This window comes from Mauremys reevesii, linkage group 26 (genome assembly GCF_016161935.1).
Source record: "Mauremys reevesii isolate NIE-2019 linkage group 26, ASM1616193v1, whole genome shotgun sequence".
In the NCBI taxonomy this organism is placed as follows: domain Eukaryota; kingdom Metazoa; phylum Chordata; order Testudines; family Geoemydidae; genus Mauremys; species Mauremys reevesii.
Window position 1 is genome coordinate 1,295,942 of NC_052648.1, and position 24,457 is coordinate 1,320,398.

The window sequence follows — 24,457 nt, forward strand, 5'->3', positions numbered from 1 at the left end:
CCCTTACTCACCTTTGCTTTGAAATAATAGATTTAAAAGTGATATTCACAAGCAGGTTAATACCACACTGATAAAATAAATACATCTGCACAAGCACAGCACAGCACGTCACACAACGGTCACTTGCTACTTCTATTTACAGGAAGGTTGTTTTTATGTACAAGGAGGAAGACAGCAGGAGCATAAATTAGCATCTATTTATACAATAGTCAGGAACTAGCCATCCTTGGTGGGGGAGAACAAAGCAGCAGAGGAATGAAAGTCAAGTGGCTCTCCAGCCAGCCAGCGCTATCGGCCAAGGCCTCTGGGCTAGCAAGGAGAACAAGCTAAGGGGAGGTGTAAAGACAGGGCTGGAACAAATCTCTATGACAAACCACCTGCACTAATGCCTCATTGGGATCTAGACGTACCCTTTAGTAAGTGATTAAATTGTCAAGGTTAAAATCCACATCCACCCCCAGCCTCTGGCTGGCTGAGCTGCAACCCCAACGCGTCACCCCTTCAGTAGCACTACAGCTAAGGGAGCAAGTCTCTGGTTCCAGGGGGCAGGGCTGGTCGGTCAGGAGCATCAGGAGATGCTACACCAAGAGGACTCTAGTCCTTTAAGCTGCTCTCCCTTGAGCAGGGCTCTTCCCACCACCCAGCAGCAGGGATCCACCTAGGCAGGAAGGAAGGAAGCTAATTGGCCAAGCGGAGTCAGCTGGTTAATGCAGGATTCTGCAATTAACCCCCCCACTTCCAGCTCGACAGACAATTATATATAAATAAGGGGGCACAATCAGGAACTAGTTAAAAGCAAACAACAAAAAAGTTTCTCCTACCGTCCCGGGGTGGCAAACTGGAGGGAGCGGAAAGGGCGGGGTGACGCCCCGTGGAACCTGCAGCCTCTGAGAGGGTGGCCAGAGCCCTTTCAAACCCTGCGAGGTGAGAGCGGGCAGACAGCTCATCGCTATGGGCCACCCCACCAGACCTAGCGACTGGGGCCTTGAAGTGAGAGCACAACTGAGTTACTTGGAGGGGTGACGTGGCCGAAGCGGGCAGAGGGGCCGTGCTGCAGTCTCTAACAGGCACAGTCCTGGTGCGGGGGTGCTTGCTGGTCAGTCAGCTGCGGCCCTGGTTTCACGCCAGTCACTGCTGGGTCCGCCGTGTCTAGGGACTCGGACATCTTCTCGCAGATAATGTCGACGAGCCGTTCGAACGTCTGCTTGACGTTGATATTGTCCTTTGCGCTGGCTTCGAAGAACTCAAACCCTGGCCAAAGGGAGATGGGAGAGCGTGAGACTGGCAGCCGGGAGGGACTGGGGGCAAGGCAGGGCCTTTGCTCACCAACAGGGGCCCTGCAGTGCAGGTTACCAAACCATTCCTCAGCCCTGGGAAGGGCTTTTAGCTGGGATAATTAAAGACCCTGGAAATGAATCCATCCCAGGTCATTACTTTTACATGGCCCCAAATGTACATGGAAAATAACAAGGCAATCTCAGCAGCAGGCAGGGTCAGCAGCCGGGGACCATCACTAGCCAGTGAGGTCACCCCGGCTCTGTTAAATGGCCCGGGATGTTCAGCTCAGGCTCCTGCTCCCCATCACAGGAGCTGCTGATTGAAGCTAACTAGGTCAGCCAGGGGAAGGCACCTTTACAAGCTCAGCTCTTGCTGTCGAAGATGCTGAGATCCGGGGCCGGGATTCCACCAGGTTAGAACCAAGTAGCAGAGCTCAGCATCCCTAGAGCTGAGTGTTTTCTGTGCAGCCAGGAGAGAGGCCTCCCTGCGGTGACCCACGTGCGAGGGACCCCGCCTTACAAAGCCCAGGAAATACCCAAGCCTCTTTGATTGACTGACCACGTAAAGATGGGGGCTAGACGCCAGCACACTGATACCAGTTGCTTATTGTAAACTTAACATTGGCTGCCCAAGTCCCTTCCAGGCAGGCAACAGAGTCCACGGGCGGGGCCGCTCCCAGCCGCTCAGGCTCCTGCTGGTTGTAGCCAGTTCTTGTCATGCTCACGATAAATATGGGAAGTCTCTGAATTTTTAAAGGGTTTTACAGCTCCTCCTCTGGGCTGTTAAATTTTAATGGGATGCTTTGCAGGGAAAAAGGTTTAGTTATAAATCCATAAAACTCGCCCCACGTTCTAACTGGGTTTAACCTGCTCGGAAATCCACCCAGGCCGACTGGTTTTCCAACCACTTTACAGCAGTAAACGCAGGGTTTAGAGGGTTGTTATAATAATAGAAACAGTTATCGAAAAACTGTAATTGCCCAGCCAGCACCAGTGTTTGTTAGAAGACAAGCCATGCTGCTACATAGTGACAGAGTTATGGCAAGTGCAATGAGTCTTAATTACATTACTCGACAGGAAAGACACACAGGTCCCCTCTCAGGGTTACAGCTCCTGTGCCTGCCATACAACCGCACCACCCACCCACCTCGCAGGGTTACAGGTCTGTGCCTGCCGTACAAGTGCAGCACACCCCATCTTCCCCACGCCTGTCAGCCCCTAAAAGATGCTTCCCAGACCTGCAGGGCACCATTACTGCCATCTCTGTCCAGATACCTTCTGGGGCAGCAGATGCTGCTGCTCAACTGGCCAAAGAACCTTCCCATGCCCAGAACTTGGCTTCTGAGTTGCTCTTGTGCAAGGCAGCGCAAAGCCCCAACAGCTCGGCAATGCCTGGAACCCTCTCAGCTGCTCACATAAGACCAAGTCCTGACAGGGCTCGAGCGTCGCCAGCCGGAACCGTGCAGGGTCAGCCCGTTACCTAGCCTGGCGCTGCGTGCACAGTAGCCAGTACTTACCCAGGTGCTCTGCCAGCTGGCGCCCTCTCTCCGACGCCACAACTCGCTCGTCCTCCATGTCGCACTTGTTACCCACCAGCAGCACCTGTGCGTTATCCCAGGAATAGGTCTTGATCTGGGTTGACCTTAAAGTCGCAGTACGGGAACAAATAACCACAATATTCAGAGAGCAGGGCTGTGGGCAGCTGGTTATAGACGAAGGCCCAGGTTGTTAAAGGCACTGAAGTGGTGCTGTGCTCCGTGCTGCAATGCCTAAAGTGATTCAGGCACTTAGGAACCAAAATCCCACTGACAGTTAATGCAATGTAGGCTCCTAAATCAGTTAGGCACTGCAGTGCTGAGCACAGCAATACATCAATACCTTTAAAGACTCTGGGCCAAGAGTCCTAGATCCCAGCCAGAGACTGGAGCCTGGTTCTCTGGGCCAGCGGCAAGAGGCCTTCACCCCTCAGCCTCTTAGCTGGAGCCATCAAAGCTACAGAGTGTGAAGAAACCAGCAAAGCAGGGAGAGACTAAAGAGGTAGTGAATACGGGGCAGAGAGAGAAAATTACTGTAGGAACCAGTAGCACGATGCATTGGTGGTCAGTGCACCAGAGAGCGGGAGCAGAGGATGGGGACAGCCGAGACGGAAAAGCTCAACTCCAGTGCTGGTAGCAGCCTGGGCACAGCACGGCTAGTACAGAATAGAGAGCAGCAGGGCAAGCTGTGCTCCTTTCCTCTCCCACTCCGCTCTGCAGCTGGCCCTAGCGTGCCCAGCTGGGGTGTCCAGGGCTTCAGCTTCTCAGCAGAGACGGCCCCGAGGGGCATTCCTGGGGGGCTGCGCTCGAGTGTGCTGAAAACACTTGCCTGCTCTCTGCACCTGGGCACCAAGTGCCAGTGGGTGGGAAAGGATTTTGGTCGCTGCCCATCCGGGAACCAGCCTCCTAGGGGGAGAGCTCGGGACCCCGTCGCCAGCGGCCAGAGCCAGCCAGCTTGCCACCAGCAGCGCGAGTTGCACAGAACGGGCTTGCGGGATCAGCCCAGCACAGGCTTGGTTAAAGGCCAGGAGCTGTGCACGTACGTGGGACTCTCCAGCTACACAGTGGGCCTGGGGAAGAGGGGGGCAGAGCTCTAGGGTGAATTGCTGAGATTCCCAGTGATCCAGGGCCGAAAGCAGAGCCTGGGGAAGTGGGAACCAGGCCACGCTAGACTGACCGGCCCCTCTCTGAACACACTCGGGGGCTGTTTCGTTCTTGCACTGGGGAGGGAGCGGGCGGCCCAAACAGCCAGCCAGGCTCAGTGCCAACAGGACACGTTCCAGCCCAGATCCCAGGTCTAGCTCCACGGACACGGCCCGTCAGCGGCTGCTCGGGGCGCCCGGCTCGGTGCCGCTCTCCTGGCCTGCTGCAGAAGGGTTCCTGGGGGCTCCGAGCTCGGCTCGCTGTCGTGGGCTGGGGGAGGAGGCTCCTGGCCCAGAATTTCTGCAAGGGCTGCACTTCATTTGGCTCAGGCGCAGCCACAGCCCACGCGGGCAGGTTATTAGCCAGGCTGCTGACAGCCCAGAACTCAAGGCCAGGGACTGCCCGGCGGGGGGAGCCATGCGGGCTGCATTACAGCTGCAGGCACGAAAGCACCAAGCCACGCAGCCCCTGTCCCCAGGAACCGCGGTGCACAGGGGAGGGAGACGCTCCAGGCGGCAAACCTTGCCCTGTCTCTGGGCGACAAGAGCTGGGGGCATCGCAGGCCAGGCCCCACCCCGCAGAGATGTAATTCCCCAGAGGTAGGAAACACCCATTTCAAATGGGGTGGGGGCCGCAGCGGAGAGATGGCCAGCAGCAGCCGTGCAGAGTCCAAGCTGCAGCCCCAGGAGGAGGCAGGGGGTGCAGGTGCCAAGGGTGTTTCCTTAGCAGAGGGCAGGGGAGGATTGTAAGTGGGCGAACATCTTGGCAAGCTCTGAGAAGGCAGCAGCCCCTTAGGAGCACGGCTCCGCAGCAGAGCAGGCCCCAGAGGGCACCTGGTGACCAGCTGGCAGCAGAGTCTGTGCTGTCCGCAGAGCTGCCACGCGCAGGGAGGGCTCCCAGTGGTACCACAGCCCGTTGGCAGGCAGAGACATGGCATGGGGGAGGGGTCCCAGCTACAGTCCAGCTGGCGTGTTCGGGCCTGGGGCTGGGCAGAAGCACAGACAGACACCTGCTGAGTGGCCAGGCTGCCGGGTCCCAGCTGGCTCTGCACAGCTCCCCCAGCACGATGGAGAGGTCCCGCCCCCTCCCCCGGCTCTGCTAACGAGACGCTGGCACGGCAGTGCCAAGGCTCAGTGTCACTTTCCCTTCCCGGTGCCCTCAGAGCCGCCCGCTCACCAGTCCTGCACGGCGTTGAAGGACTCCTCGTTGGTGATGTCGTACATCAGGATGAAGCCCATGGCCCCCCGGTAGTACGCGGTGGTGATGGTCCGGTACCTCTCCTGGCCTGCGGTGTCCTGGGGAGACCAGAGCAGGGTCACTTGGGAGCAGCAGCGCCAGGAGCTGCCCTGAGTAATTCAAGGGTCCCTTGGAGACCCCCCCGCCCCCCGCAGCACAAAGCACGGCCGAGTCCAGAGGCAGGCCCTGGGCCGGGGTGCCAGAGCTCAGGGCAGGAAGGACGTGGGAACCCACCCTAACTCCCGTGCTGCCCCGGAGCTCCAGCACTGTGAGACGGGCGGAGATGGATCCTGCCTCTGAGATTTAAAGAAGGAAAATCCAATGTTTAGCCAAGTCTCTGGAACTTTCTCCCAGGGCTACTGACCCCCACCCAGAATGATCTAGGGCACAGGGCCAGGCCAGTGCGCCCCACTGCCCCGTATGGCACCTCCTGGGCTGGGAGTGCAGGACACGGCACAGCACCTCTCCCACACACCCCCTCCCAAGCCCGGCAGTGAGATCACAGCCAAGCAACCCTGCGTGTGCCACGGGGGACAGGGCCTCCGGGGAGCCCTGCTCAGGAGTGGGGGTAAGGGGGGGGACCGTGACTCCCTGTCTCTGGGGACTCCCAAGGCGGCTGGGAGGCTCAGTCAGGCCTGCAGCGGAGCTGCCTGCGATTCGCCATAGCAACCCGTCCCTGTGCCAAACGGAGCCCTGGTCCCGCACGCCGCGCCCAGCTCCAGGGACAGGCGGTGGTTTGCTGCCTCGCGCAGGCGACTCTCGCAGCCAGAGCTGGTGGGCCCAGCGGCCCTCCCTTCCCAGCCCTGCATGCGGCTGCACCGGGGCCAGCAAGTGTCAGAGAGATGCTTGCAGACACCTCCTCCATGGCCCCTCAGGTCACTGCACCCTCTGCCCCAGGCCTCCAGCCATTGCTGCTGAGACACCCCCTGCCACACAGACCCGCACAGCCCCTGCCCTCCCATTTTGGCACGTTTTGCCTCCCAGCAAGGGACCGTTCTGCTGTCTGCAATGCTACTGGGGGAAGCTGAACGCGGCCCCCACAAAGCACCCTGAACTCGGCTCTCCTGAAAATTAACCCCCACTCTGCACTCCCGGGGCAGCGGCTTCGTTAGGCTGGGAAGTGGCGCACGTGCCCACAGACCCCTCCCCGCTCGGCCAAGAGTCACCAGGCTCCACGCTGCTCGGGCTCCAGCACCCTGAGCCTTTCACCGCTGCAGCAGGCAGCTCAGAGCCGCGCAGCAGCATTTCACATCCCCCGGTAACGAGGGCAAAGCCACCGCAGCTAAATCTGTCGCTCCAGCTGCTCCTTCAGCTCTGCTGCTTAGACTGTTCCGGGCCCTTCTGTGATTAAGCTCTGTGCTAATTGGTATCCGGCCTCCCTGGGGAGGCAGGGAGCCTGTCAGCACATGGCGCTGTTTCTTTATGCCACACGCCATCCATGGAGCATGAGGCCACCTCTGAGTGTCCTGGAGCCAAGGCCTTGGAAGGCTCCATTGAGCCATTAGCCCATGTTAGGAGCCCAGCGCGTCAGAGGGGGTGCGTGCGCACGCGTGTCCTGGGGTGCAGAGCAAGGGGCAGCCCGGGATCGCTCTGCAGGGACCTGCCCGGTGGAGGAGCTAGGAGAGGCAATGCTGTCGAGCTGGGCTTAGAACAGCCCTGAGCGCGGGGTGCTCAGGTCCTAGGAGGCAGAATAGGCCACAGCCACCGCTGTCCCACACAGACCCCAGTCCCCCAGCACACCAGGACCCCTCTTCTGAAATGGCCACTCCGCCAGGCCACCAGGGGCAAGGGGGCTGTGGGGCAGGCAGAGGGCTGGCAGCAGATGCAGGAGGCTCACGCTTAGTGGAAGCGGTTAATTAGCAACCTGTGTCCCGGGGAGAAAGAGCGTTAAAGAAACCGGAACCGGCGCCACCCACGTGATGTCTGCCCTTCGGAAAACACTCTGGGCAGGTTATCATTCCGTGAACATCTCCCCCAGCAAGCACCGATCCCATGATGCCCACCATGGACTGCCCAGAACACGCCAGCCGTGCTGAGCCAGGCACACCATGCAGCAGCCTCGGCCGGGGGCCAGTCTAAGCTGCAGGGAAGTCGAGGGTGGCCGAACGTGACTCCCCGGACTGAGGCCTGCCCAGGACTCTGGGTTATCACCCCAGCCCTGGAGGGGCCAGCTGGGCCGAGGAGGTGTCAGTGCACGTCTCCTGACCCGGATGGCTGCCCCACACCTGACATACAGAACCACAGAGCCCCCCTCACTGCATCCCCCACCCGCCAGCGCGTGCAGCGACCACGGCCCCTACCCAGATCTGCAGCTTGATGCGCTTGTCGTTCCTGTAGATGGTTTTGACTTTGAAGTCGATGCCGACGGTGCTGACGAAGGCGGGAGTGAAGGAGTCGTCAGCGTACCGGAACAGGAACGAGGTCTTCCCCACGCTGCTGTTCCCGATGATCAGGATCTTGAACATGTAGTCGAAGTTCTGATCCGAGGATTCCTTCTGGCCATAGCGGGAGTCGGTAGCGGAAGCCATCTGCAAAGGGAAGCATAAGGGAGAGCTGGGCTGGTGAGGCACGTGCTCAGCTCCATGGAGTAACCAGGGTGGTTGCTCCCCGCTCAGACCCAGAGACCCCACCATCAGCTTCTGGGAGGCCACATCACATAGTATTGCACCCCACCAACCCTCTGGGTGCAGTAACATGGGCGGGCGGCGTGAACCACCAGAAATGGCACCTAGATATGCCCACCCTTTCTGCCCTGCAACAGGGAGGGGGGGAGGCTCATGGGGGGCTCTTCCTGCGGGTCATATCTGGTGTCATCCGCAAAGGAGCACTGAAGCGTTCAACGCTCTGGAACGAAGGTACAAGGTTTCCCAGCAGGGGCGGAGTGACCAGAGAGCTGGGAACAGAATCCAGGTCTACGCACACCCAGAACGGCTCGGTCAGATTTTAAACCTGCTCCTCTCTGCCACGCCGTCTTAGGATAACCCTGAGACCCCAGCCCTGCATGAGCCTGGGCCCTGCCCCGTGTTTCCCCACTGGCAGCTGGGGGTAATCACAGCACATGCCACCCACCAATGCGGCTGACGCAAGAAGTTGGGCCCAGCAGAGGATGCCAGCCCCGAGCCATCTGGGCTCTCTGATCCAGCCTCTCCCAGATCTAGCTATTCCACAGGATCTCCCTGCCCTGTTCACGAGCCGGAAGCCGCAAGGCCCATCAGACCAGAGGCCTGGGCTCCCTTTCTGTCCCAGCACATACTCGAGGTACGTTACACCCAGAAGTCAATGAGGGGGAAGAGGCCTATTCCACCCAACCCAGTCCCCAGCCAGAGCAAGGCTGATCCTACGGCCTGCTCCCCAGGGCAAGGCTGTGCGACTCCAGGCACAGCTCCCCCCATCCCGCCCTGGAGAGCCCCATCAGGGACTAACGCCTTCCTGCTGCCCACCTCGAGTCTCTCCATCTTCATTCCACCCCCTGGCCCTGCCCTCAGCAAAGCGCCCCATGAAATCCCCGCAGGCTGCTGCTGCTTGGCCGAGCTAGGCACAGCTCAGCCCCTCCGGCCCCCCGGGCACTGCCCCTGCTCTCCCCAGACCTTCCTGCACTTGGTCTGCCAAGGGCTGGTACGGGGGGGCCTCGACACCCCTCTGACTTGGCTAAAGCTCCCACTGCCCTTGCCAGCGATCCTTGCACCCCCTGCCAGGGTGGTGAGAGGTGCCGGGTGGGGACAGTCCTGAAGACGGAGGCCCTTTGATTATCCACTGAGCAGGCACAGCACCCTGGGCAGCTGGTGTCAGCTCCCCTCCCCCCGGCCCCGGGGAGTCCAGGCATCATGGCCCATTCGGGCCGGGTCCCCTGGGGGGATGGGCAGCACGGGGGCCAGTCCGTTCCAGGTGTGGCAGCAGTTCTGTGCCGGGCCCCGCAGAGCCGCCAGGGATCCAGACTCATGACGACGTTTTTGAAGCCTGTTGCTGGCAAGTGATGGATATTCAGGGTCTGAACAGCTGGTGGAGACACAGCGAGCGGCATCTGCGAGTGGAGAACTCCGGGTCCTTGGCACTGGGAAGAGAGCGTGGGGAAAATGGAAGGTCTGACAGACAGGCCCCTGAAGAGCAGCCCTTTGCCTGGAGCCCACGCGGCTCCCGGCGCAGGCAGGACGGCTCTCTGCAGTACCGAGATGGACCGGGAGCCCAGCTCCCAGGAGCCTCACGGGCGTGGCCAGTTCCTCCCTGGAACGCTGCAGTGTCTGCACAAGGGCCTCTGCTGCTTCTGCCCATCACACCCTTTGTCTCCTTCCTGCCCAGCTGCTAGAGTGAACTGCAGCAGGGCACCAGGCCACGCTTAGCCTGCACCACAAGTCCTGCTTCCTCCCCAATGTGGAGGGGCTAACCCAGACTCCTGGGCTGAGAGTCCACCCAGCTTCAGCACAAAGCAAACTCAGGTCTTTGCCGCAAACTCCTCCACTGCTAACGTAACTGTGAACTACCCCAGCACGTGCGCCAATCAAAACAGGACCCTTGGGCTTCTCACGGAAATGGTGCGATAACCCTGCAACAGCAAGGTCCCCCAAGGGTCTGTACGGGGACCAATAGATTCATAAATGATCTGGAAAAGGGAGCGAACAGTGAACTGGCAAAATGTGCAGATGATATAAAATTACTCAAGATAGTTAAGTCCAAAGCTGACTGTGAAGAGTTACAGAGGGATCTCCCAAAACTGGGTGGCTGGGTAACAAAATGGCACCTCGAGACTCAGTCTAAGTGCAAAGTCATGCACACTGGAAAACATAATCCTAGCTATGCATACGGGATGATGGGGTCTAAATTAGCTGTTCTCACTCAAGGAGGAGAACTTGGCATCATCATGGCTAGTTCTCTGAAAACATCCGCTCGATCGGAAAAATCAGCCAAAAAAGTAAACAGAATGTTAGGAACCATAGGAAAGGGATAGATCATAAAACAGAAAATATCACAAGGCCACTATATGAATCCACGGTACACACACATCTTGAACCGTGTGTGCAGTTCTGGTCACCCCATCTCAAAAAAAAAAAAATATGCGAATCGAAAGAGGTACAGAGAAGGGCAAGAAAAACTGCTAGGGGTGTGGAACAGCTGCTCTGTGAGGAGAGATTAAAAAGACGGGGACTGCTCAGCTTGGAAAAGAGACGCTAAGGGGGGATGTGGTCGAAGCTATGGAAACATGACTGGTGTGGGGAAAGTGAAAGTGAATAAGGAAGCGTTATTTATCTTTTCACATGACACACAAGCTAGGGGGTCACATGCTGAAAACAAACAAAGGGAAGTGCTGCTTCAAGCCGTGGAACAACCCACGGTCATTGCCTGGGACACTGTGAAGGCCAAAAGTAGAACTGGGCTCCAACGAGAGTTCGATATGTTCATGGAGGACAGGCCCATCGATGGCTGTTAGCCAAGACTGTCAGGGATGCAACCCCACGCTCCGGGCACCCCTCAACCTCCAACCACCGGAAGCACCTGGCACTGGCCACCGTGAGAGACGGGATATTGGGCTAGATGGACCATTGGTCTAATGCCGGCATCACTATTCCTCGACCAGTGGTGCCCAAAGGCCTGGCGGGGCTCAGAGCACTGCACAGACACAGTCCCTGCCCAGGAGAGCTTTCTATCAGCAGAGACAGGGTGGGAGAAAGGGAATACAATCCCCACTTTGCAGGTTGGCAATGGAGCCCAGAGAGGTTATGGGTGGGATTCTCAGTGGCCAACTCCCCTGGAGTTTCAATGGGAACTGGGTGCCTGAACTCTCTCAGCTGCCTTTGACAGCCCCACCCCAGTGACACAGGACCTCTGGGGCAGAGCAAGGAACCAGCCCAGATCTCAAGACTCTGTCTAGAGCCTTCCCCACTAGGCTGCGTGAATGTGGAGAGGCACCTGGCGGAAGGAGCACAGCGAGAGAGCCCAGGGCTTCTCCTGGACAATCCAGAGCAAAATTCCTGAGAACCAAGGGCAGGCCTGTGCCACTACATTTTCCAGGGATGCAGCAGGGCAGACAGCACCAGCAAACACTGTTGCTCTGGGAGGTCCCTAGAGCTTCGAATGCAAGAATAGATCCAGGAGGTCTGTATTTACTAGGTCCTGAGACAAACCCTTTCCCCCCAGAAATTAATGCTCCCCGCGTAGTAACAGTCCAAGTGCACCATGATTTTTTCCCATTATATAAGCTTCCTCTAGAGAAACCCTTGAAGCGAACAGCTTGCATGAATAGATAAGGTTCCAATTTCCTTCTTGAGGCAGCCAGCCAGTGTGGGCCTTTGATCCATGCAGCTGTGATGTTCCTGCACTCTGCCTGAACCAACGCAAAGCCAGGCCTCCACTACGGGGTCGAATGTGCATCCCGCCAGCCTGGGTGCTGGCAGCAGCCGAAACCATGCAAACAAAGCAAGATGTTTTAACATAAGAATGGCCACAGTGGATCAGACCAATGGTCCATGTAGCCCAGTGTCCTCCAACAGTGGCTGGGGCAAGACGGGTCAGAGGGAATGAGTGGAAGAGGGCAATTCATTGAGTGATTCATCCCGTTGCCCAGTCCGAGCGTCTGGCAGTCAGAGGTTTAGGGACACCTGGAGCGTGGGGTTGCGTCCTTGACCACCTTGGCTAATAGCCATCGATGGACCTATCCTCCAGGAACCGATCTACTCATCTAGAGATTTGCCTAGTTTTACAACAGGTAACCTTAAAATAACTAGCGGGGTCAGTACAAACTAAAATTTCATACAGACAATGACTGGTTTATACTGCTCTATAGACCATACACTGACATAAGTACAATATTTATATTCCAATTGATTTATTTTATAATTACATGGTAAAAATGAGAAAGTCGGCCATTTTTCAGCACTGGTGTGCTATGACACTTCTGTATTTTTAGGTCTGATTTTGTAAGCAAGTCGTTTTTAAAGGGCGGTGAAACTTGGGGGTGCACAAGACAAACCAGACTCCTGAAATGGGCACAGTAGTCTCGAAAGGTTGAGAGCCACTGCTCCACACCAGTCATGACTTTATAAACCTCTATCATAGTCCCCCTTAGTCGTCTCTTCTCTAGACTGACAAGCCCCTGTCTTTTTAATCTCTCCTCATAGGGTAGCGGTTCCATCCCTCTGATCATTTTTGTTGCCTTTCTCTGTACCTTTTCCATTATAAACCCAACTGTGCCCCCTACACGCCCCATTTTCTAAAGTCATACCAGCCCCAATATTAGTGGGTTAAGTTTAGTGCCAAGGTAGAATTCCCCCCTCCACGTTTACCTGAACTGGACATTCAGCTCCCGAATACTGACACCCTACAAACAAAGGCATTCACTGAAGCTCGTTATGTCTATTATTGTGCCACTTTGTAACAAAAGGAGCGGGTTCTCCAAGCTGAGATCTACGCCCAGGTCTGAGATGACTTGGTTGTGATCAAACATGATGAGTTGTTAAACATTTTCAGCCAGGGCCCTGTTATGGATCATCAGCCCCAACACACACTGCACAGCACAACGTGTCCGTGAGAGACCAAGGGCAACATTTTCAAAAGGGCCCACGTGTCAGTTACACAGCTGCTGCCACCGCCCAGTGCAGACATGGTCTCACTTTCTCTTTTTCCTGCAGAGCCAGACCGCAAAGCTGAGCTCGACTCTCCAGGGTCTGTGCGTTTGCACAGCACCTACCACAACGGGGACCAACCTGGCTGTGGCCTTGAGGGACTATTGCAATGTAAATGTCAAACCACCACAACAGAGAGAACCAGCCCCTGCAATACTGAAGTGAAGCAGAGACACCATTTGTAAATTCAGACATTAAGAATTGGGGGTCACCACCTCTAAGCTTCAAACATGACATCGCCAGACCCCAGTGGGAGGACAAGAGCAGGAGACAATAACCATCACTGCGTAATCACTCTCCTGGGGTGAACAGCTCCCAACCTGCTCCCCAGCCCCGCACACGCACACACACACTCAGGACCCCTGCTCCTCTGACTGTCGCAGATTTGTGGACAGCTAGGAGGAGAAGCCAGATGATCAAGATTGGCTGTTTTGCTAAAAGACCTGTTCTGGGAATGATTTGGGGGAAGTCCTGGGGCCCATTCTCAACAGGGGGGACACTAGATGCCTGCAGTAGATTCCAAGGCCAGAAGGGTGCTGTTCCCCTCTGCTATGAGCTTCTTAAGAGAGAGAGCCTGCAGCAAGCCATAACAGGCTGATTGGAGGCCCCCACCTGTCTCAGAAGGTTCACCAGGGACCACCCCTTGACCCCTCTGTAACCCTTAGTCGCTTTTTTTTCGGGGGAGAGGGGGCAATAAACTTTTCAACTTGGAGCAGAGTACGAACTGATACAGGAGCATCTTCCTGAATCTGCAGACAGACTTTTCCAGTGCCGCTGCTGCTGCAGGGAAGAGTTCTTTTCAGCAACAGCATGAAATTAAGGCGAGGTGGATCAGTTTCAAGCATTTAGTCTCAGCACCTCAGGGAAACGCAAGAACCAAGTCAATTTCAAGTTGGGTGCTCCAGTCGTCTGTAGTAGGGAGGGCACAACACAAGATGGCTGTGGGAAGAAGCACAAACCCCCTCTCCTTGCAATAGGCAGGAGGTTCTCCAGACAGGCAAATCCTTCTCCCTTCCAGCAGCTTCACATTTACTAGACCCCTACCACCCGGCCCTGATAAAGAGCCCTGAGCATGGTCCAGGGGCAGCACATTGGTAAGAATCCGAGAGCCAGGGAGGGAATGGGGGTTGGCTACCACTTCACACTAGGGAGATGCCCTTATACCCTGCAGATGCTCAGATTTTCAGGCTGGCCCCTGGCTAATAGTTTCAAATCTCTGGTGACGTTTTCCTAGCCCTATTTATAAAGCACAGAGACTAGATTCGGCTCCATCCGAGTTGTACCAGGATGCACAGTAACATGAGCTTTTAGCTCCAAGATTTAAGTATGTGGGCTATGGCTCGCAAAGGGGTTTACTGACGTTCTCCCTTTACTGTCAATGGAAATGAACAAGTTGGGCGAGCTGCCTCTTCCTCTGTTTTAAGGTCACCCTTTGCAATGGAGAAACGGAGAATCCAGAGCCACAAAGTATTTTTTTTCCTTTCTGTGAAATAATATCAGGAAATGCGACCTTATAACCTCATTCATAGTCACTACTGGGCAGACGCCTCTTTGATTCTCTAATCGCATCTCCTGAGAAATTGTTGTACCTTTGTTTTAGTCTCTGATCACTTAACATTCAAGCAACAAGGTACGTGGGGCGAGAGTGTATGCAAGGCGCTGTACGTACGATGCACAAGGCAAAAGGTTGAGCAACTTCAGTTTTGAGTGCAAAATTCACCCAGAAATACATGGCCACTTTCTGATTCCCTTTATCAAACTGAACTTACAAGCAGCCAGGAGGAGGAGAGTTTTTGTTTTACAAGTGCTGTCCCAAGTCCAAAGGCACCTCAAACAGGGAACAGTCGGACATGCTGGACAGTACAGCTGTGGTCATGTCATTACATGCCGTCAGGAAGCTTTAATGGTGCGCTGAGCTGAACTCCATTTCCTAATAAGCTGCACAATTCAGAGTTTGGGGGGAAAAAATCAAGAGAGAATTTTCAGCCTCGGAGAAATCGGCCCTGCTCCATTTCTCTAAAGCCAAACAGAAGAAAACCTCTGAACACGTGTATGAATAAATCCTGTTTACACGGCTAATCTGACAGCAATCCAGAGCCAATGGGAACTATACAATCCAGCAAGTAACTTAGCTCATTTTAACAATATGCAATTTAACTCAAATAATGGGTCTCGACATAATATTAGTCATTCGGCCCTTGGGGACCAAGTTCATATTTAGAGAAACATTTTATTGCTACATTAAGCCAGCCACTTAGTGAGCTAGCTCCTCCAATGCATTTTAATTACGGGACTCTTAATACCTACATGCAGCTTTACTGTATACCATCTCCAAGTGTCTGCATTAAACGATATGCAGAGGGACAGACACCTCCTGGCACAGGCACATGGAGATCCCAGCAATGAGCTAGCACTCCAGAGAGAGGGAGGGCGATTCCCCACTAGCCCCACGACTTAGTGTTTGTCACCCAAGTAAAAGCATCTCTCTCCTGCCAAGGCGCAAACAGAGTCCCATCGTAAGGGGCAGTGCAGATCAGGCGTGGAGGTGGGCTCCATTTCTGTAATGCCTCTAGACAGAGCAGCCCAGAACACGCTGTCCTGGCCTGGCTGAGCAGCAGGCCTCTATGGCAAGAGTCTCTGTAACCTCACAGTGTCCTGGTGCAAAATAACAGACACTAGTAACCCTGCGCTAACGAGCAAAGCTTGGTGTGCAGGCAGATTTGGGTCAGTAAAGTCTGAGAATTACACTGACCTAGGCAAGGCACGTTTCTGCAGTGAGGAAGAGGGTAACAATGGAGCTGGGCAATGAGTATCTTTCATCAGCTAGTGCTTTTCTGAGGGAGGGAGCAGAGCAGGACGGAGACAGAATCAGTTTTATTCTGTAGAGATAGCAGGGCTGAAAAGGGTTCATGGTATTTCTGTACCAGAAGCGTCTGCCCTAGCAGTGGGCGCTCTTCTCCAGCTCCCTAGCTGTTTTCTTCTGGAAACTTCATCCTTTAATATCACCCAAGAAACACAAAACACCCATCATGGAGGCGGACCACCTCATTCACTGGTTTGCCTTCACCATGCAAACATCACTAAGTGCACAGATGCCAAGGCAAACAGTCACTCAGGCCCCCACATCCATTTTGCTCTCTATTTTAAAAGCGGCGTTAGGCACACGTGAAGTTAGTTATACCACCCATCAAAACGAGAGCAATGCAGTAACCTTATACACCACCACATTGTACAGCAGGGACCAACAAAGTTGCATGCCTGGTTGGATGTGTTAATAAATGACTGTCAGAGACTCAGGGGTTGAGTGGATGCAGGTGGATTCAAGCTATTCAGTTGCCTGTAGCATTCAGCCCTCAGAGTCCCCGCCCTGCCATCAATCATTCATATTAAAACATCCTTAACCAGCTCACTGTTATTTTATTTAAAAGGCTTTCTCTGGATGGCATCAGTTAGCACCCCCCCCAAAAAAAAAACACTGGCAGAAAAGGCTGCATGCACAGAATGGCTCCTCTTGCAAACACCACCTCTATGTTTTTGAGGCCCAGCCAAATCTTCTGACCTGGCACCAACCAAGAGAAATGTCTCACCTAGAGCCGAGAGAGAGAAATATTCAGTGACCCTATTGGGTTCCCTCAACCTCCATGTTTCCCACACTGCCAGCTGAGAAATCACATTTGCAGAGCTTGGCAAATCACTGGAATGGATTCAGCCTCTGCTCCAAACCCGACCCTTCAATATGTTTTATACAGAGCCCGAAAATGCCCCATCACCCTTAATCCAAGCGCCAGGTGGGAGGCCACGGGAGTTCCCGGGCACCCCAGGGCACCCCAGCGCCCCTCAATCCCACCGCCAGACGCGCAGCGTAGGTGGGGGGGCGGAGGAAGCTCGTTTGCCCCCCCCCAGGCCGGCAGAGACGGAAATAGATGCAGAACGCTGCCCCCCCCCCATTGCTCTGCCATGCTAGGAGCCCCCCCAAGCACACAGCTCCAGCAGGAGCCCCGCCCGGTGCATCCCCCGCCCGGTGTCAAATGAAGGGCATCGCCCTGCACGCGGGGGGCCGGGCGGGGCTGCCCGGGGGGGGCGCGCGCTCACCTCTGGATCGCGCTCCCCGGGCTCCTCTTGCACCAAATGCAGCAGCAGCGCGCGCGGCCCCGGCAATTGCAGAGCCCGGCTGACGTCGCCAGCATTCCGAAGGGGCGGGGACCGGTATGCAGATGAAAAGTGACGTCAGGAGGCCGCAGACGACCCATTCCGAGCTTCTCCCTCAAGGTTCCCGGGGAGGCGGGCTCCTACCCAGTCTTGCGCGATGATAGGCCCGCGCTAATGATTGACAGCATGAAGGTGAACGCACTCCACGCTTGCGTGAAATTTTGAGTGACAGCCTCGAGCTTCCTAGGGAGGCCAGCTGGCCTGGTCCCTCAGGGATGGCAGAGCCCCCTCAAGGCAATGGCTGTTACTGGCACATGACGTGCCACCCCTCCACACCATAGGGCAGTGGTACGAGCCAGAACCCCCACAGGGTACAGTGGTATGAGCTGGCTCGCACCCTCTCCCCTGTCAGGACATGGCACCATCCTGCGCAAGGGGCAGTGGTATGAGCCGGCTCACACCATGTCCTCTGTCACAACAGGCCTGCCCACACACGTCATCGCCCCGTCACCACAGGTTCACCCCCCAAGGGATAGTGGTACAAGCCACCATATGTGCCACCTCCTCTGTCACATTTCCCACCTGCCCCCAGAGGAGACAGTGGTATGCGCTGCCAGGTCCCCCTGTCCCAACATGTCACCCCCCCCGTGGGTCGGTGGTACGCGCCGCCCCAGCCCCGTGTCAATCACCGGTTTTCGAGTGCAGCGCCCGGTCGGAGAGGAACCCTGGTGCCTCTGGTTGGTGGCGCAGTGGGGGCCTGGGGCTAAGGCAGGCTCCCTGTGGCCCCTACGCACACAGGGCGCTGCCCCCGCCCCCAGTGCCGGCTCCGCAGCTCCCATTGGCCGGGAATCGTGACCAATGGGAGCTGCAGGGGCGGCGCCTGTGGGCGTGAGGGCAGCACGTGAAGCCTCTCTGGCTGCCCATGTGCCTAGGGGCTGCAGGGACCTGGTGGCTGCTTCCCGGGAGCTGCGGTAAGCGCCGCTGGGAGCCCACACCCCAAACCCCGTTCTGCACCCCAGCTCCCTGCCCCAGCCCAGAGCCCCCCTCCCACACCCAAACTTCCTCCTGGAGCCCCCCCCACACTCCAACCCCCTGCCCCAGCCCCCTCCTGCACCCCAAACCCTTCATCCCCAGCCCCACCCCAGAGCCCGCACCCCCAGCGGAGCTCTCACCCCAATCCCCCGCCCCAGCCTGGTGAAAGTGAGTGAGGGTGGGGGAGAGCAAGTGATGGAGGCAGGGGGGATGGAGAGAGCAGGGATGGGGCCTTGGAGAAGGGGCGGGGCCTTGGGGCGGGGGTGTTCGGTTTTGTGCGATTAGAAAGTTGGCAACCCTACCCCAGCTGCCAAGCCCTAGAAGCCCAAAACGAAATTCTAGCCCAGCGAGCCCAAGATGCCACAATCCATATTACCCCAGCGATGGCTAGGGATGAACCCTAACCCCAGCCTGGGGAGCCCCAGCGCCCCGAGCCTAAATCCTGCCCAAGCAGAGTCACCAGCCCCAATCTCAACCCTACCCCAGCGAGTCCTATGGGCCATGACCCTTCTGCTAGCCTGGGAGCCCGACGGGCCCATATCCTTACCCCGGCCATGTCCTGAACCCCAGCTTGTGGAGTCCTACAGCACCATCCTGAGCCTGGGCAGCCCTACGGGCCCTGGCAGCCTTCCAGACTCAGCCCACACCCTAGTCCTGGGCGTCTCAGCAGTCCTGCTCCTCAGTGCAGGCCCCGGTGCTCTACAAACCTCAACCCTAACTTTAGCTCAGGAAGCCTCAGCTGAGCCCGGCGCCTACCTGGGGCGAGACCCCAGCTCTCCCCTGAGCCCGGCGCCTACCTGGGGCGAGACCCCAGCTCTCCCCTGAGCCCAGCACCTACCTGGGGCGAGACCCCAGCTCTCCCCTCAGCCCGACACCTAGTCTGGGGCGAGACCCCAGCTCTCCCCTGAGCCCGGCGCCTACCTGTGGCGAGACCCCAGCTCTCCCCTGAGCCCGGCACCTACCTGGGGCGAGACCCCAGCTCTCCCCTGAGCCCGGCGCCTACCTGGGGCGAGACCCCAGCTCTCCCTTGAGCCCGGCACCTACCTGGTGTGAGACCCCAGCTCTCCCCTGAGCCCGGCACCTAGTCTGGGGCGAGACCCCAGCTCTCCCCTGAGCCCGGCACCTAGTCTGGGGCGAGACCCCAGCTCTCCCCTGAGCCCGGCGCCTACCTGGGGCGAGACCCCAGCTCTCCCCTGAGCCCGGCGCCTACCTGGGGCGAGACCCCAGCTCTCCCCTGAGCCCGGCGCCTACCTGGGGCGAGACCCCAGCTCTCCCCTGGGCTTGGGGAGCTCTACTAGCCCCAAACCGAACTTGAACTCAGGGAGCTCTCTGTGGTCCAACCCAGGAAGCTCCATTGACTGCAACCCATCCCTAGCCCTGGGGCCCCACAAATCCCAACCCTATCCTGGGCCAGGGAGCCCTAACCCCAACCCTGTCTCCATGGCCCCGAACCCTAGTCACTCACTTCCGTTTATACTAACCTGAGCCCAAGGGAGGGGCTGAGCCCCTGGGAGAACCAGGCCGAGCCAAAGGCTGCACTGTCACGTCACAGCAGCACTGAGACCCCTGCTCCAACAGCAGCAGTGCCTGGAACTAGCTCTGGCGTCGCTCCGCCCCTGAGGCCCGGCCAGCGCCCTGTCCCAAAGGGCTCAGGCAATTGGCTTGGGGGATTAGGTGGAAGCACCATATGTCCCAGTCGCACACACAGCCACAGTGGCTTCAGGCGTTAAACCCCCTGCATGCAGCCCTGAGGTCACAGCCCATCTCACATTACCTGCCCAACGGCTGGCCCAGCCTGAGCTACTGAATCTCTCCAACACTAATGTCATCGTTCCTGAAGCATCAGCTGGGGCTCAGAACACTCCCCGAAGAACGCGGGGCCAGGCACCCCCCAGCAACATGCTCAGAAAGCAGGTTGTAGAGAACAACACTGCACAGACCCCAAACGGGTGGGCTGCCCCCGACCGGAGAGGCCTTTCCGGTCTCTCATCGCGGGCGTCGATGGTGAGCTGGCTCACAGCAGCAGTGCTGGCGGTGAGGCTGCAGGGGTGGCCTGCCCTGGAGTGGGTCCCAGGCGGGGTCTGGCACGCGCACGGCGTTCTCAAGGGGGTGCAGCACAGATCCTGCAGCTCCGTGGCACAGCCCACGCGGTGGCAAGTGAGAGCAGGGAGGGCGAGTGTGATGGAAACAGGTCACTGCCCGCCCGAGTGAGGGGGTGGCAGAGCCACCAGCTGGGGAGCACCTGTGGATGTGACGTTTTGCCCCTTCCCAGCCCCCAGTGAGGAGATGGACCCTGGGCCTCAAGCCCCGTCGTGCCCTGGGCAGAGGCCGCGATGGAGGCGACGTGGCCGACCCAGCGGGCATAGCAGGGCGAGCCCCCATTCCACCCTCCAGCTGGGTGGCTGGCACCAAAGGCAGGGCACGAATCCTCTCCCTGGCCTTTGCAGGGCCCTTGTGACTAACCCGTCTGGCCACTGGGTGGCGCCATGGAACCGTTATGGGGAGCACCGTGGCGGTGGGGGGCAAGGACAGGTGGCTCCTGCCCCAGGGGGTAGCCGGCCCCGCCCTGTGCGATCTGGTTCCGTGCCCTTAAGGCCAGACGGGGCCTCATGGTCGACGGGTCTGGTGCCCTGCGGGCACCACCAGCATGAGAGCGAGACCACGGCAGTGCCAGTGAGGCACCGGGGGCTGAGCCGGCCTCTGGCTCAGGTGCCTCGGCAAGTGAAGCAGACTCAGGCAGGAGGGCACCAGGGGCTCTGCCTCCTGCCCTGGACTCCACGGCCCCCTTCTTCAGCCCCAGGGCACCTTTCCCCACTGCTCCAGCCCCAGCTCCATTCACTGCCCTGCAATGGGAGTCGGGGGCTGCTGCAGCCCAGCTCAGTGTTACAGGGAGTCGGGGGCCTCTCCAGGGCTCTACCCGCTCAGTGTGCACAGGGTACCCCAGGTTGGCCTGCAGCACAGAGGTCTCTAGAGGGCCAGGGAGAGCTGCAGGGCTGGTCGGGGGCTGTACCCAGCTTGCAAATTGCCTGCGTCCTTTAACCCCTGCTGACACAGCACTGCCCGGACCCCCGCGGGGAAGGAGAGCCAGTCTGGCGCAGGCCGCTCGCCCCCCCATAGCACAGGGGACGTCACAGGCAGGCAGCCTGCGAGGGAGGAAACACCCACCTAGCAGCAGTGGCTAGGGCGAATCTCTGCCACTCACAGCAGGCAGCAGGCAGCAAAAGCTACAGCCTGCCCCCCCCCCCCCCACCACCCCGCAGCACGTGACACAAGCCAAGGTGCCGTGCAGGGAGCAGCCTGCGTGTGGCTAAGGAGAGCCAGCGATGGCTTGTGGAGGGTGGAAAGTGCCAGTGGCGAAGCTGCATGGTGCAGCGTGTGAGCCCGTGCATGCTGTGCATGGCTGGGCTGGGTGCTCACCTTTCTCCCTGTGAGACTCCCCTGGGGAATGCAACACACTTCCTCTGGCCTGGGCCTGTTTCCCATCAAACCGCACAGAGCACAGGCCCTTCCCAGGGTCACCGGAGGCCAGGGGAGAGGATGAACAGCCCCCCAGAAGGCAGGGATGATGCACTCCAGAGCTCTCTTAAAATACACTCTGCAGGCGTGCGCCGGAACCGACTACTGCGGCACATTCCGCGCTCTTCCCTCCCAGCCAAGCCACGGAGCTGCTGGCTCCTTTCCTCTCGTCCCTGCCCACGCGCTCAGCCTGGCCCCTCAGCCACCTTGCTGGAAAAGGGGAGAGCTGAGCCATTTAAGCCAGTGCTTGTCATTCTCCCAGGGACCAGGCTGGGTAGCCGTGACACCCCGGCGAAGGACACAGCTGCCCTGGACGGCCCCAGGCTCCCTTGGCTAGTCAGCAGTGCTGGCTAATGTCGTTCTGGGGCAGAGATTAGTTTTAGGAGCCAAGTTTATAGCTCTATACCCTGCGTTCAGGACATGGGTCCCTCTCCCTGGGCTGTGTCATGACCGCCAAATACTCCAGGGACAGCTCAGCTCTCTGTTGCCGCCGACCACTGTGGGAAAAACTCACCGTTCAACCCCAGATGTCACCCAATTGCCCTCCGTCAGACCCCGCCCTGGGCTGTACAGAGTATAAACCGTCTGCATGTGACCAGGCAGGTGTGGAGCAGAGCCGGCCACGTAGTAGCCATAACAGCTTCATTTGATTGCTGCCACATCCTCCTCCCACCCTCCCGTTTGCATCTTGTCACAATCCCAGCTTGCGAGTGTCTCTTAGTCATCCATGTGATGGTGCTGCCCTGGCCAGCCTGGGTCCGTGCTGCACCTCGCCCAGCAGTGCTGTTTGCACAGCCCTCAGCGGGGGCCGGATTGGGGCCCCCAGGTGCTATCGCCATATGTAAAAATACAGGACCACGTGTCTGTGAATTTTGTCTGCAGAGACACTCTGTACCCAGATCTGGAGGGCGTCCGGTCCCCTCTCCATGCAGAGCCAGTGATGCCCAGACCATGACTCCTGCATTCGGTTCTGGGCTCCTCAATGCCACACGGCTGCCGGGAAATCCGAGGGGGATTCAGAGGCGGGAAGGGCAGAGCTTTGAGGAGGGCTAAAGTCTGCTAAATGAGTAAGTCCAGCTTTTGAGGAAGAGGACTGGGGGAGGGGGTAAGCCGTGTTGGGCAGGGCTGTCACTGAGTGCGTTTGCCAAGTGCCAGCACAGCAGCACAATGGGGCCCCAGGCTGGCACCTCTCGGGCAGCAGTGCCATGAATAGCACTAGGTGAGGAACGAGCCCAGGCATGGGGGGGTTATAGTGTGAAAAGCGAGCAGAGGCCCAAGGACGGGACTAAAAGCAACAAGCTGGAAACGTACGCTGAGACCAGGGAAAGGTCCTGCTGGTGCAGGTTAGCAGTGACTGGCTCAGCCGGGTGCCCGTAGTCCTGGCAGGGAGTGGCCTCCCGTACGTGTCCAGCAGTCTAGCTTGCCCCCAGCCCCTGGGCGTCAGCGTCCTCGCACTGCCTGGTGCTGGGCCGGCAGGGCAGGCGGTGCCGGGCTGTGGGGATCTGGAACGTGTGCGGCAGGAGACGCTGGGCTGGAATTTGAAGTCTACAAGAGACGCGCGTCGAGGCTGGAGCGCGTGTAAAGCTGTGCTTAGGGATAAATCACGCGTGCGAGCGCCAAGGAGGAGACAGGCGAGGCTGCGGGAGGGGAGCCGGGAGTGCGCTGCACTGCGCAGGGGCCAGGCTCAAATTCTGACTTTAGCTGGGCCGGGAGCATCAGAGACGAATTCACGTTTCCTGGGAAGAACTCAGCTCGTCTCAAAGGAACGGAGCTTTTCTGCCGAGAGCGAGCTGAGCCAACGGCATGAATTCCAGCTGCCACGTGCCCAGCCACCAGCCGCTGCCTTGGTTCTAACCAGCCATGCGGCTGGTTCTCCAGAGCAGGCGGCTTCCCTCCTGTGTCCACAGGCGGCTTGGGACCAGGAGTGAGGAGCTGCGCCAGGGCGCTGCTGGGGGCACGGCCGCCCCTCTGCCAGGCACCGCGCTCGCTACCTGTGACGAACTGGGAATGTTCTTAATGTTTGCTCTGAATACGGTGTTGGTTCCTCAGTGTCCCCTCTGCAGTTCTTAATATCTAGGTGGTGGATCAGGGTGTGTGATTGCTGCAGAGGAAGGGGCCAGTGCACCTAAATGCCTGGCACTCTGTCTCCTGGCAACTGATGGCCTGGGCCCCTCCCCTGCAAAGGTGCCAGCTGAAGGTGTTGGAGACAAAGTGCTCAGGTGACCTCCTGGCCCGGGAAAGGAGCTGAGCAGAGGAGGGGCTGGAGGGGGTGTCAGTCTGGAGCTGGCTGGGGATGAGGAGTGAAGTGCAGACGTGGGTGTCTGGCTCACTGCCCCCCAGAATGGACCTGGCTGAGGGGTCCGGTTCGCGGTACCTACAAGCTCTGTTTTAGACCCTGTTGCTGTCATCGAATAAACCTCTGTGTTACTGGCTGGCTGAGAGTCACGTCTGACTGCGACGTGGGGGGGCAGGACCCAGTGGCCCCCCAGGACCCCACCTGGGTGGACTCGCTGTGGGAAGCGCACGGGGGGGCAGAGGATGCTGAATGCTCCAAGGAGAGACCCAGGAGGTGAAGCCGTGTGAGCTTCTCGCCCTGCAGACAGGCTGCTCCCAGGGAGAGGAGGCTCCCCAGAGTCCCGCCTGGCTCAATGGGGAGCAGCTCCAGAGCAGCGCCCGGGGACCCCGTGACACTCGCTGGCCACATGGCTGCGTTTACAGCGCTGACCAGCCCCACTGGAGAAGGAAGTGGCCGAGTCTGAGTTCGGGCAGGAGTTGGCCGTGGGGGCCGCTCCCCTTAAAGCAGCACCCAGGGCAGGGCAGCAACGCAGCTCTCCCAGCCCAGCCCATCGCAGCCACCAGATCCACCCTGTTAGAATCTCGGGCCTTTATCTCACGATAGAAACACGTTTACACGGATCACGTTGGAGAAATGAAAGAGCCGGAACAGGTTTAATAC

The 24,457-nt window shown here is 58.2% G+C and overlaps 1 protein-coding gene across 1 annotated transcript; it reads right to left on the reverse strand.

Annotated features, from left to right (window-relative positions):
- Window positions 1–118: 118 nt before the first annotated feature.
- Window positions 119–17,030, reverse strand: RAB3A (RAB3A, member RAS oncogene family). Its single transcript, XM_039515602.1, has 5 exons — window positions 16,897–17,030; window positions 7,492–7,719; window positions 5,132–5,250; window positions 2,795–2,919; window positions 119–1,251 (listed from the first exon to the last, which is right to left on the reverse strand). Exons 2-5 carry the CDS (start codon window positions 7,717–7,719, stop codon window positions 1,061–1,063), a joined length of 663 nt encoding a protein of 220 aa, XP_039371536.1. The 5' UTR covers window positions 16,897–17,030; the 3' UTR covers window positions 119–1,060.
- Between the last annotated feature and the right edge of the window lie 7,427 nt (window positions 17,031–24,457).

What these genes read in the sequence shown, in the direction of transcription:
- RAB3A (XM_039515602.1), bottom strand. Translation starts at nt 7,719, where the DNA reads ATGGCTTCCGCTACCGACTCCCGCTATGGCCAGAAGGAATCCTCGGAT. An exon ending in GCATCAAGCTGCAGATCTGG is followed by an intron (nt 5,251 to 7,491) that starts GTAGGGGCCGTG and finishes TGGTCTCCCCAG; the next exon opens with GACACCGCAGGCCAGGAGAG. An exon ending in CCAGCTGGCAGAGCACCTGG is followed by an intron (nt 1,252 to 2,794) that starts GTAAGTACTGGC and finishes CCCTTTGGCCAG; the next exon opens with GGTTTGAGTTCTTCGAAGCC.